The sequence below is a fragment of the Falco punctatus genome, assembly GCF_963210335.1.
Source record: "Falco punctatus genome assembly, chromosome: 15".
Classification (NCBI taxonomy): domain Eukaryota; kingdom Metazoa; phylum Chordata; class Aves; order Falconiformes; family Falconidae; genus Falco; species Falco punctatus.
Genome location: NC_137595.1, coordinates 2933477 through 2946891, shown reverse-complemented (window position 1 = coordinate 2946891; position 13415 = coordinate 2933477). Strand labels below are relative to the sequence as shown.

Sequence of the window (13415 nt, the reverse complement as noted above, 5' to 3'; positions counted from 1 at the left end):
GGAGAAATAAAAGAACAGTATTTTAGTGATCTTTTATAACTAAGATTGACTTCTGCAAAGACGCAAGTAATCATTCAATGAACTACCTTATGTGCTGCTGAATTACTTCAGTTCTGTAACAGAAGTATTGCCTTTCATGGGAATTGCCAAGTTGTAAGAGCATTCAGATCCATTTTGTAGATAATCTTTGTCACACAACTATTGATTTTTTTTTTTAATTATTTTTTTAAGCCTTTCAGACTGAAGGGAAGCTATATTTAATATTGGATTTTCTCAGGGGAGGAGATGTATTCACACGATTATCCAAAGAGGTAAGTACTTAAGATTTTATCTCCACTCAGTGTTAGAGAGGGTTTTGTTGTTTGTTTGGGGGGGGGGGGGTTGTCAGTATAGGATTGTCTTCTTTATTTGTTTCTCCCATATTTCTTGTCATAATCTAGTTTTTAATAACTCAGTGGGACTTCCCTTATAGATGTAACCTTAAGAAACCTGAGTGCACATTGATTAGTAGCTTAAGTTTTAATCTGGTATCTGCAAAGTACAGTTCTTTTGTCTAAAAATGTTTTGTTGCTTGGAGACCTAGCTGAAATAAATGAAGATTTAGCTATGAGTGAAGGGGATGTACAGTTCTTCTGCTTATAGTCAGCTTCAGTGCTCCAAGAAGCCCACATCTTTAAGAGATTTCTGCTGCATTGTAAAATTTCATAATGCTGTAATAGAAATCCTAATGCTTAATCTCACAAAGTGTGAACACTGAGCATTTTTGAGACCACTGCCCTTCATCTAACACTGGCATACAACTGGACCTTTACTTTTTCATTTCTGTTTTTGTTTTCTGGGCAGAAAACTTCAGAGGAGGGAATACAATACAACTTTTTTTTTTTTCTTTATTTACACATTTGCCATTAAATATTTATTATATGTTACCTGAAGTATTATGAACATGTTCATAAGACTTGTATTTTCTTCCTGCAAACCTTTCAGAAAGATCTAAATTTTTAATGGCAATTTCTCAACAGCTTTACAGTAAGAGAGCTTTTCAGTGCTTTCACCACTGTAAATACTTCTCTATTTCTAATGCATAGGAAAAGCCACTTTCCTAAATAAGAAAACTGGGTATATGACTGATCTTTCTCGTGACATGGAGGTAGTTGTATCCTCAGTATGTAAGGTCAGGAGCTAATTGGTTTTTTCCCCCCCCCATACACTTTTCTTAAAAATGAAGCTTTACTCCAGGAACAAGCAAAAGAGAAGGAAGAATTTTAAGGGGTTTTTGTTTTTCTATTTTTATAAAAAGCTGACCTTGGTAAGACAATGGTAATGTCTAAAAATTGAGCTTAAAATTAATTAACCTTGAGGCTAAAATGGAGGTTAAAAGCTTAAACAAAACTGACTGGATTGTAAAGGGTTATTGGAGCAGTAGGTAGGAAAGAGGTCAATTTGTGCTTTGATATAGGATGTCTAATTATAGAGGAAATTCTGGTATAGCAGGAAGAACTATTCTTTTTCACCAGCACAGCTGGGATTACAGAGTGTGCAACATTCTTTGAGGGATGCAAGTCTCTCCGTAATAATACTAGTTAGGCGGTTGCAAGAGGTATGTGTTCCCTTTGGGAATAAAGAAGTAGGTGTCAGGTGTTCTTGTTGTTAAGTCTCTACATGTTTTTGGAAGACTTCAGTTACCTTCTATGATGGCTTTAAACATTCACTCTGTATATAGACAAGAAAAAAATAAATCAGATCTCTGGTGGGAAGACAAGGTTTTTTTTCTAAAGTACATGGTAAAACGAAGACAGTGAACAATACGTGAGGGTAAATTCCCCATGGCATTTCATACTTTCCACACAAGGATTGTTTTAATTAATTGTGTTTAGTATGAAGTTATTAAAACACACTGGTCTTTTAAATTCTAACATGGGTATGAGAGTTTCAGCTGTGGAACTGAAATGAGTATGTAATGAAGTTCTCATTGGTAACTTTTAATGAAGTTGGCTTGCATGGTGTTTAATTTAACATAGAAAGCAGATTTAAATGAAGTTGTTGGGAGGTTTTAGGTTACCATTTAGCATCATTGTACTCCGAGATTTGCATTTTGGCTACTCCAAGGAGTAATGATAGCCCAGGTTTCCTCTTGTTCTTTTGGATGTAGATGAAAACAGTATGAAAATTGGTCTTTAAAAAATCAAGGTGAAATTTTGTGTAGCTTAACAGCTTTATTCATACAATGTTAATACCTATCTTTATGGAAATGAGGAATATTTCTGTTGCCAGTAGAACAGGTAACGTATGTGCAATTTGAAGTACAGATCAGTGTACTACTAAATCAATAAGCCCAGTTACCTTAATATAAGTCTTGTTAGCTGTCTGCCGTGCAGTTGGGATGGTTGTTCTTGTTCCTGGTGCTTTCAACAAATAAGGGAATAGTTCACTTAAATGTCAAATTCAATTCCAGTAATTTAAAGATTACTAGCTTTGGCAGTAATTTGTAGAACATGACAAGAGCCAAGGCAGGTATGATTCTTGTATATAAAATGAGAAGCAACCTGTTGAGTGTTTGGGATAGAAACACATCTCTCAAATGCTCTTTGTGCAACTTCACTCAGTTTTTGAGTATCTCGATGGGGTTCTTCAAATTTCTTTCCCTAGGAAGAGTGAAGTAGGTTCTTTAACGCCTGCTGCAGATTTTCACATCGTTGTTATTTTCACCAAAGTGTTTAATTTGCATACTTTTTTCTAAATTATTTCTACTTTTATTTTTACTGTTAATGTGAGTTCACAGAGACAGTCGCCCAATACAGCAGTCGTATACTAAATTTTATGATGCAGTGGAAAACAGTCTGTATAGGATTGTGGCAGGAGGAGTGCTGGTGGTCAATAACACCAAAGATAACAATGAAATTTATTACGTTAAAAGTTAGCTAATGCTCTGCAGTAACTGCTGATGGTTTTGTTTAAGTATTGCAGGTAGTTCTTTTCTATACCTGCTGATTAGCCTATATTAAGACGTAATTTCTGTTAGGTGAATTCATTAAATTTGAGTTCATAAGGTACTTCTAAGTCTTCGAAATTTAGGCAGACAGGACTGTTTGTTTTAGATTGCAGTTTTAAAAACTGAAGACAAGATCAGAAGGTAAATCTATACAGTTCTTATTAGGTTATGTTTACAGAGGAAGATGTGAAATTCTACCTCGCAGAACTGGCCCTTGCTTTGGATCACCTTCACAGCTTGGGAATTGTATACAGGGACCTGAAGCCAGAAAAGTAAAGTAAAATGTATTTTACCACTATTACGTGTATTTTGCTTGTTGCTTTGCATCTTCCATTATAGTGATGTAAAATGTTAAGAATATTTTTGTTAGACTACGTAAACAAATATAAAATGTAAAAAATATATCTGTGATTTAAATGAAATAATATTGGCTTGTTTATCTCCAACTTCTGTTATTAATTTAAGATTATTAACTCTTATATTTTAAATGTTATATGTAAACATTCCTCTTTATGTGTATTGGTGAATGTGAATTTTAATTTTCAGCATTTTGCTTGATGAAGCAGGACATATCAAGTTAACAGGTAGGTAACTCTTATTAGTACAGCACTTTTTGAACATATTTCTGTATAAGCTTCTTGTTATAAGCCTAACATATGTATAGTGGTGGCTGGAGTATGTGAGCCAGTATTAAGAAATACTTTTATTGTTATCCGTTCCCTATATAATGGTTCTTTATATAGTATTAAGTACTTTTATTGAAGTATTGTAGGTAGTCGGAGACTGTGTCTGATGGTTTTGATCACATACCAGATCCTGATGTCCATGCAGGTTCCATTGAAGTCAGTTTTCATGTTGGCTCATGTTTGCATAAGTCAAGTTGCAGTGTTAACAGCAATACTGCTGTAAAGTGCAGATCCTAATTGCTGTGGTTACAATAGAAGAAATGTAGCTACAAATACAAAACCAGACGTTGAATGTGGTTTTTAAAGGAGCTTTATTTATTAACATACCACCACCACCTGAACTAAAACTACCCACTATTCAGGTTAGAAAGGGAGCTGTAACAAGATTAGCTGTGGAACGCCTTTTAACTGCAGATCAAGACAGCGTAGACCCAGGCCAAAACTGCTGACTGTGAGGCTTTTAAAAGGGAGCAGAGGTGCTTTTGGTGTAAGACAACTTTAGTGCACAATAAGACTTCTGAGAAATTACTTTTTTTTGTTTTATTTCTGGATTATCACCTTTAAATGTGTAAAATTGCAGAAAAATGTTCTGTGAGGAACAATTAAAATACTAGTTAAAAATTCTAATAAATTATGTATACAGAAGACTGTGACTATTTGGAAACCAAATAATGTCTGAAGCTTTAAATTACATTTAAGGTGATGCTTTTGTATTATAAATTTCATCATATATTTTGATCTATAGTTATTGCTATTAGATTACAACAGAAAATGAAGTTGTTTCATAAAAGACTTGATGGAATAATGATGGAAAAAAATGTATAAAATGCATAATTTAAAAAAATCTGTGTGGTATGTTTAAATCCAATTAAATCCTAAATTTCTTGCTTCCTTCTGAAACTGGAGAAGAATAGTTGATGGGATTATTGATTAGCAATCACTTCCCTTTTTTTTTTTAAAAAAAAAAAAAGATGCTTGAGAGCCTCTTCTTGAGAGTTGGGCTGATATCAAGGACTTATGTGTTTAATGGCATTATTCAAACTAGGGGAAAAAAGTATCCTGGGAATGAAGCAAGCAGATATGCCAGACTGTTCCTTACTGAACCTCAGTCAGGTTGTAGAACCATGCTGTCTTACATGACAACAATATTTTTAGTCTGATTTATTTATTCATCATCCGGTAATACTAGACCATGCAGGCTGTGTTGTCTTTGAAACTTATTTTTACTTCTATCCAATTTTTTGAGTCAATAAGGCAGGCAGTAAACAGAAAATAAGAGCTTCTGATTATCTTAAGGCTCTAAATGTGTAGTATTTCAAATAATTAGTTATTTTTAGTAGTAATATTGATGGCTAATCACCAATTTAATGTGACTTATAAAATGGTTTTGGTGGTGTGTAGTGAACTGTCTAATGCTATCTCTAGATATCTGGAGTTTCTTGTTCCATGAAGAGCTAGGATAATCACATAATATTCCTGAAAGCCAACAAACAAAAGCTGTCAATACTTTGATTTTTGAAATACTGTATACAGTATTGTGTTTTTTCTGAAATTCTTTACTGGCTGTATTCTTGTAATGCTGTTGTTGTAGACTTTGGACTCAGCAAAGAATCAGTAGATCAAGAGAAGAAGGCCTATTCTTTCTGTGGTACTGTAGAATACATGGCACCTGAAGTAGTAAACAGGCGAGGGCACAACCAGAGTGCTGACTGGTGGTCCTTTGGTGTTCTCATGGTACTGTATGCTTCATTGCTTACCTTGTTTAAGGTCACAAACACACTGCCTTTGTCTAAGTCAATGTGAAATAATGTACTTAGAATAAGCTTGTCCAGGTCTAATTACGAATGCTTGGGTAAGGGGAAGAGAGAATTCAGTAACTGAATTGCTACTGAAATGGCAATAATTTGAATAAAATTTGATTTTCACCTGCTTAGCCTTGTAAGGAGTACTTACCAGGAACCATAAAAGTGCAGTCCACTAGTAGTTTAGAACAGTTGTAGTCAGTATGAAACTTAAGTGTGTATATTTATTTCACATGTTAGTTGATAGTTTTAAAAAAAACCCAAACCTGAAGACTTGGTTTGATGGAGTATTAATTGGTTTTTTTGTAAGAGTAAGACTGTTGAATGAATACTGGAGTGGAGTAGTGAAATAGGCCAGTAACCACTAGCACTTACACCTTTGCTGTCATGTGTTAGAGCAAACGGCTGAAATATGCGTATTGACATTAAAAGTAAAGTACTGTTTTAGAATTTATTCTTCTTGCTGTTTTCAGAGCATGCCGACATCTAAAAAACTTGGTTATGGAGGGATTTTATTACTTTAGTTTAAAAGTAGTTTATGGATGCAAAATATTCCTACATCACCGCTACATTACCCTTGGCACTGTTGTTATCATGTAAACTGCCAATGAAAACAAGATTTAGATTTGTGAAGGTTTTAAAATAATTTTTTAAAAGCTGAAGCCAGCATGCCTAGTTTAGAGATAGGGAAGAGTACAGTACTGAACACTTTGTTTGAGCAACTGGGGGAAGAAGTGTTGATTTAGATTAACATTTGTTCTTTTCAGTTTGAAATGCTTACTGGTACACTACCATTTCAAGGTAAAGATCGAAATGAAACTATGAATATGATACTCAAGTAAGTATACCTTCTTACTATTTTGGAAAGTCAGAAAATGTAATTTTAAACATGTTTGAACAGCTTGTTATAACTTCTTGTGCTTGAAGAGCATTAAGATAGAACAAGAATAAAAAACCCAAAGTGCCTCCCAATAAAGTTTAGATCCCAGACCATCCAAATACTAGTAAGCATCTACAGAAATTAAAACTTAGGAATGGATTCATGTTTTCATTGTAGGTGTATAACGAAGGTAAAGCAGTACTGTGAATTACAGCAGCATTATTTACAGCTCACGTTGTTATGCTCTCTTGCTACTGTTACAGCATACCTTATTTTGTAAGCAGTAGTTAATCAGGCGTTGCTTTGTGTACGTATGTTTGGAAAGTGCACTTATGTGCTCATATTTTTCATATTAAATTACCTCAGTTACAACAGAAGCTGTCTAACAAGACAGACTGGGCAAACTGGTGATTAGTAAGTGAAACTGTTGGGCAAATGTGTTCTCGTCTTTATTTGTGCTTAGCTAACAAAGAATTTCCTTTGGAGCGCGTGCAGAGCCTTGGGCCTTTGGAGGGGGTGATAGGCAGGCAGGGGTTGAGAGGGGAGCTGCGTTCTTACAGACGCACAGCAGTCTGAACTTACCCGACTATGTGCTTATACTGACGTTACCTGCCAAAGCAGAGGGATTAGATCGCTATCCTCACTTGTAGCTGTAAGTGATGATGCAGTTCTGCATCAAGAAATAAGGAATTTCTTGCCTTAGTGCAATTGTTTTCATAAAATAAGCTTGGTAAAGTCATTAAGCTTTTATATGATGGCTTAACGAGAGGCTCTTGCTTCAAGAGAAATATTAGCAATCACTTCAGGGGCAAGTAATTTGGATTTGGTGAGTCTCTTCTGGCATGGATTCTGGTAGAGGTATTTTGGTGATAATTTCCTGGTGACTTGAAGATACCTTTGACCATACTTACATATTCCTGAGATAATTATTTAACTCTATTTTGGCATGAAACTTGGGAGGCTTGGGTGGGATTTCCGGCTTTTGGTCTGGTGTGATTTTTTGTTTAGGTTTGCGATGTGTTGATTTTTGGTTTGGATTTATTTTTTTTTAACCCACTCATACAATGTGAAACTTAAATGCTAATGAGTTAAATGTGTACACTCTACAAGACTTTGGAATAGATCCTTGATACATCAAATTGTGCAATGAAGTCTTATGTAGGCAGCTTTTTAGTAAGATACATTTCTTCCTCTTACTTGTTCTGTTTTCCTTTAGAGCGAAACTTGGAATGCCTCAGTTCCTCAGCCCTGAAGCACAAAGTCTTTTGAGGATGTTGTTTAAAAGGAACCCATCGAATAGATTAGGTTGGTTCATCTATTTGCATCTTTGAAATAAAAGAAGTTTGGTTGAGTATTTAAAGAAAATATTTGCTAGAGTCATGCTCCGGATGGTCAGTAACATTTGGGCTTAGATACCATTTCTTCTTAGCTTGGATCATGACTTCCATGGGTTTGGCTAATGAATGATTACTTTTTTGGACCAGTGACTTCTAGCAGCATGCCAAAGCTTTGACAGTGTCAGAGCAAAGAATATTGATTCTCTGTATTTATGGGCTTCTTGTGCTCTGTGTGCCTCCCTGATGAGTTATACACAACTTAATTGAACATTTTATGTCCTTGGAATATTCCTGTACTTAAAATTCCCTCAAATAACCGTGTCTATGCAAAATTAGTTCAAATAAACTAATTTTTAGTGCAATCGTCTTCAAAGACTTTGCCCAGAAGTGTTTTAAATACAGTGTTTTCTTTGTTCAGGAGCTGGTTCAGATGGAGTTGAAGAAATCAAGAGACATCCGTTTTTTTCTACTGTTGACTGGAATGTAAGTACAAAATTATTTGAATAAAGCTGTTTTTAATTTTTGTATGTGTTATAGGGTTACAAGTATTTACATCTGAATAGGGCACAATAAACACTGCAGTGTTGCTGACTTACATTCTGGCTTTGCTATAATCTTGGCATCTGGAGCTGTAGTGTTTATGGTATAGAGAGTATTAATTATAAATTGCACATTTACTTTTTAAATAGTTAAGATTTGCAGCATTCTAAAGCTTAAATTATCTGTTGGAGCATTTGTAGCTGGGGGAGGGTGCTGGTGTTCCTGTGTACAAGAATCTCTCTTCAGTGAGTGTCTGTCTAGTGCATCCGTGCAGGGCACAAAAAGTCGGTGTGACTAATTCGCTTTGACTTCTCTCTAGTCAGCCACAGCACGTTCCGATCTTACCAGTCATATCCCATTCACAGTCAAAGTATTGGCTGCAGCGCTCTGAGATGATCAGAAGTCCGTATGAGTTCGTGATTGCTTGTTTAAAATTTTAACAAGCAGCTTGATGCTTTTCCTCTGCCGTTCTCTAATCTTTTGAGATGTGCTTCCCAGAAGCGTTCTCAAACCCAAGATCCTCTATATCAAATAAATCCACTCTGAAAACCCTCCTTTGCTATAATGCCTACGAAAGGATAGACACAATAAATAAGATGTTTCTGTGCTGACAGGACTACCTGCAGTGCTAGCCAGTACTGTGCTGAGCTGTTTCTTTAGAGCCCGTTGTCATTATCCTTATATTTACATTTGAGAAGGTGGTTTTCTAGCTGTGTTTATGCAGCAGCTACCACAGTCCTGTTTGATTCCAGTAACAGCAAAACTTCACTGTTTTATGTGAGTAGGCTTTGTAAGAGAAGGTTGTGTTGTTATGGCTTCATTATCTACTTTCCTTTTTTTTTTTTTTTTTTTTTTTTTTAAGGGACTCGTATTGAAATAAATACCAGCAAGGAAGTTTGAAAGATCTGCAGTTTCTAACTCTTTCTCTTTCTTTTTTTCTATTTTTTCTTTTATTTGGCAGTGCTTTGTACTTTCTTCGCTGTAGTGGTGTTGATGACCACTTCTGTGTTTTATCTCATTATTTCTTTGGGATGAATTCAGGTCCCTCTTCCTTGGGTTTTAGGTTTGTTGGGTTTTTTTTAAATGAAATCCACTGCATTTTCTTGTGCAGGAATATTAAATGTAGCAAACTGCAAAAAATAGGTCTGAAAGGATGAGAGAAATGCCAAAAAATGTTCTCGGAACTTTCTGAACTTTACATGGGGCTTTGACATAGTTTGACATGAAATTTTCTCAGCCTTCACTGTAAACATGGCTTGTTGCTGATTTGGATGTGTTGGGGAATGCATTTTTCTAAAGCATGTTGAGTGAAGGAGGAGAAAAAGGAGCTGTTGTTCTGCTTTCCCTTCCTTCCCCAACTTAGTTTAGTAGATTAGGAAAAACCTGGAATAGAGCTTTGACAGTTGACAGTTCCTTGTCAAGAGGGACATGTCTGTCACTCGTGGGAGATCTTTGTCTGGTACCCGGAACAGAAAGGTGAAGACTATTCCATATCTTCCTTTTGGGGTGGGTTTCTCAGGGTTCTAAGAACACCATCAGTGACCCGGGTCTGAGATGATGATGGAAGGTAAGATGTGCTATGGCTGTTGCATGTTCTTCTGAATAAGCGAGAGATGAACTAGTGATAAGTAGTAGGTTGCTGTTGTAGTTTTAAAAGTACAGATCTGGTAGATGAGGCAGATTAAGGAAAAAGGACTCTATCGTTTGACTTGTTTGGTAACATTTCCCGTACCATTTCAAATCAAAGTTACGTGAAAGTAACTCAGATTTTCCATATGTATATTTGTGGTTTTCTACTTGCTATATATTACTCACGCTTTCAGAAGATTGTTTTAATACAACAATAACATTTTAGTTACTTATTCTTTAGCTTGGCAAAATTACAGCACCTGTGGAAGTTTCAATGACTCCTAACTACATGACTTTGTCCTTCTACTTTAGAAACTGTTCAGAAGAGAAATTCAGCCCCCGTTTAAACCTGCTTCTGGAAAGCCGGAAGATACCTTCTGTTTTGATCCAGAATTCACAGCAAAAACACCAAAAGGTAATTGTGCATGGTTATAAATTGGTGAGGCTCGTAGGACAAGAGGGGTCAAGCTAATGTCACAACAACAAGCAAAAAAGCCAGTGACAAAATTAAAAGGAAGGGATGCAACAGGGTTCCAGTACTTTGAAAAGAGTATGTTCTGCTTAGCAGGTTCCTATTCTTTGAAATATTCTGCTAAACTTTGGTTCGCCAACAAAAAAAAGGAGTACCAACAGCTTAAGTACAGTTTCTAGTTATGGTTTCAAGTCAGACATGCAGTGTTTGGCGAGGGGGAATTATTTAATACCAAAAGTAAACTAAACTAAACTTGATCGCAGCAGTGATTATTTTTATGGTCAGTATTCCACTGAAAATGACTTGCTTTAAGTAACTTTCTCAAGCCTATTAAAAGATTTAATTTTAATAATTATAAAACTAGCATAATCATAATTACTTCATTGAGCTGTTCCCTTCACTACCCGTGCCGAATTTGACTTTACTCTTTGAGGAAATGGTGATTCAAAGGTAGAGAAGAGCGGGGAAAACGTACAGTGGGTACTACTAGATCAGTTGCAAAGACATCTCAAATTTTCCTAAGCTTCTTGAAACTGTCTTTAAAATATCCCTTAGATTTATCGCACTATGAAAATTTCCACTGAACTGAACTTGGAAGCAAAGACAGTGAGTGTAAACACTTACTGCTTAGTATGCTTCAAGTTTCACTTCAGGTTTTCTTTTGTGAATTTTTTGCTTTACTGCTGCATCTAACTTTTAAAACCACTTCTCATGTTTGTTTGGAGAATGTCTGTGGTTTGAATGGGCCACACAGAATTATCAAGCTGTGCCTACTGTGAAATTTCAAACATTGAACTCGGAGGTGCACATGATATAACCTGAGGAAAACTTGGTTCTAATTATTTGATAGTATTACTAATTGAATGTCCTTGTATTGCCTCGCTTCTGCCTTGCCAGTGGCGCATACACCGCTGAAGCAGCAAAATCTGCAGGCATGCTTACGCAGTCCTTGAACATAAGGCTGTGATCTTCGGTTTTTTCCTCATAAGTAGTGTTGTGCTTTAATAAACTTCTTCCTAAAAGCGTGAATTTATACATTAGTTCCCGCAGTGTTTAGCAGTTTTAGTAAAACGCAGGAATACTTGCTTTGTGTAATAGAAGTAAGAGAAGACTGATAACTTTAACTAGAAGTCTTATGCAACATCTGGTGTTACTCTTGTTTACTTTGCTTCCCTCAGAATGTTTCTCTAATGTATCTCTCCTGAATGTTCAAAAATAGCCTTGCTGGGATTTTGTCATGCTAATCAAATGTGTATGCTGCTAGATTCTCCAGGAGTCCCACCTAGTGCGAATGCACATCAGCTCTTCAAAGGATTTAGTTTTGTGGCAACTACTACTGTAGAAGATCACAAACTATCACCACTCACCAATATACTGCCAATAGTACAGGTAACGCTTTTCATTGGGAAACTGTTTTGACATGCCAAAGATTGACCAATATTTAATGTTTACAGTCTATTCTTTTTTTGTTGGGGAGACTGTTACAAAATTTGCACTATTAAAGTGCTTCCATGAGATAGTTTTGAATTTTAAAAAGTGAATTGTAGTTTTTCTGGAGGCAGAATTGGAAAGAGAAGGCATGGGCAAGCAGAAGAAACTTTTTTGCTGTTGGAAACAATATTATGGTAAAGAGCATCTTGTTGCTTTAGATGACAGCTTTCATGTGTTTGTGTTTTAAAGCAACTTCATGGAAACAGCGCCCAGTTTACTGATGTGTATGAACTGAAGGAGGATATTGGTGTTGGTTCCTACTCTGTTTGCAAGCGATGTATACACATAGCTACCAACATGGAGTTTGCTGTAAAGGTACTTAAATAAATTTCACTTTGACAGTTCTGAAATTGTGTAGTGGATTTGTAAATTTAAATACATGAATATGCTGTGAGAAATGAAAAACAGTGTTTTATTTGTTGAAGTTGTGTATTGGCTTTTATAGCTCCTTTTGTGGGTAAAAGTTATGGTGTTGAAGAACTGGCTTTGCAGTTGCGATCTTGAAGGCTGAGAATACTCTATGATGACGAGAACACCTAGAAAAAAATAAGGTCCGCAAGGGTGGAACTGGGCTGCAGGGAATTAGTGATGCTTTGGATAGTCCGTTACATTTCCTTGTCCATTGGAGCAGAATAGACTGTATTGATGATGTGGTTTTAACTGGTAGGAAGGATTGAACAAGAGGTGAACTAACAGTGGAATGTGAGTCTGGAAGATGCATTAGTTGTGATTAAAAAGAAGTAACGAACTCTAGAAACTTGTTTTGTATTTATATTCTTACTTCAACAGAACAAAAAAAAAAAGTCTTTATTAAATCTGTAGCCAAGTTGTTTTTCTTGTTGCTATATTTTGCAGATAATTGATAAAAGTAAGAGGGATCCTTCAGAAGAAATTGAGATTCTCATGCGTTATGGACAACATCCAAATATTATTACCTTAAAGGATGTATGTACCTTTTTTCTCTGATACCTCTTACTATACAGTACTCAGTAAATAAATATAGATGTAGGGAGGTTTGTATGGCTTCCTTAAATTTCTTGTACATAGTAAAATATATTGGGAGAGCAGTACATATAGTAAAGTGCCGAGTATTTGAAAATGTCCTGATACTAATTTTTTCTAAAGGCTGTTTAATGAACTTGAAGTAAGAGATGATGTAAAGGTGAGAAATGCCACGTTTCTTATTTCAAATGAGTAGCTAATGTGTTGGTAATCTGAATCTGAAAATGCGGTTGTATGTCGTCCTGTACACACAGAATGCCAGCAGCTAAAAATTCCCCCGTGGAGGGGAGGCAATAGGGAGTGGTAGGGCTACTCTTCTTCTACAACAGAAGTTCCTAGGCTGAAAAATTTAATTCCAAGTCATGAATTAACAGTCAATTACCTAGACATCTCACAGAATGACACATAAGCTGTCTTATACTTCATGCTTTAAGGCTCTGAATTGCAGAATTAAATTGGACAGTCCCTGCTGTTTGTGCTTTATGCTCATATGTGAGCAGGTGAACAATCTAGTCTGTAATCTTCATTTATCAGTATGTGTAATTGTAGATGATCCTTTTTAATAGATATGTGTGTATTCATATGTG

General features: G+C 35.8%; 1 protein-coding gene across 5 annotated transcripts in view; it reads left to right on the top strand.

The window, feature by feature from the left end:
- RPS6KA6 (ribosomal protein S6 kinase A6) overlaps window positions 1–13415 on the top strand; it is a 43748-nt gene that overhangs the window by 18915 nt on the left and 11418 nt on the right. For all 5 annotated transcript variants that reach the window (XM_080365227.1, XM_080365226.1, XM_080365229.1 and 2 more), the window contains 11 exons: window positions 232–311; window positions 3155–3261; window positions 3536–3573; window positions 5267–5409; window positions 6245–6315; window positions 7574–7662; window positions 8113–8177; window positions 10176–10278; window positions 11600–11724; window positions 12016–12141; window positions 12682–12771. In XM_080365227.1, coding sequence (XP_080221353.1) covers window positions 232–311; window positions 3155–3261; window positions 3536–3573; window positions 5267–5409; window positions 6245–6315; window positions 7574–7662; window positions 8113–8177; window positions 10176–10278; window positions 11600–11724; window positions 12016–12141; window positions 12682–12771 — 1037 coding nt within the window. The remainder of the gene's footprint in view (window positions 1–231; window positions 312–3154; window positions 3262–3535; window positions 3574–5266; window positions 5410–6244; window positions 6316–7573; window positions 7663–8112; window positions 8178–10175; window positions 10279–11599; window positions 11725–12015; window positions 12142–12681; window positions 12772–13415) is intronic.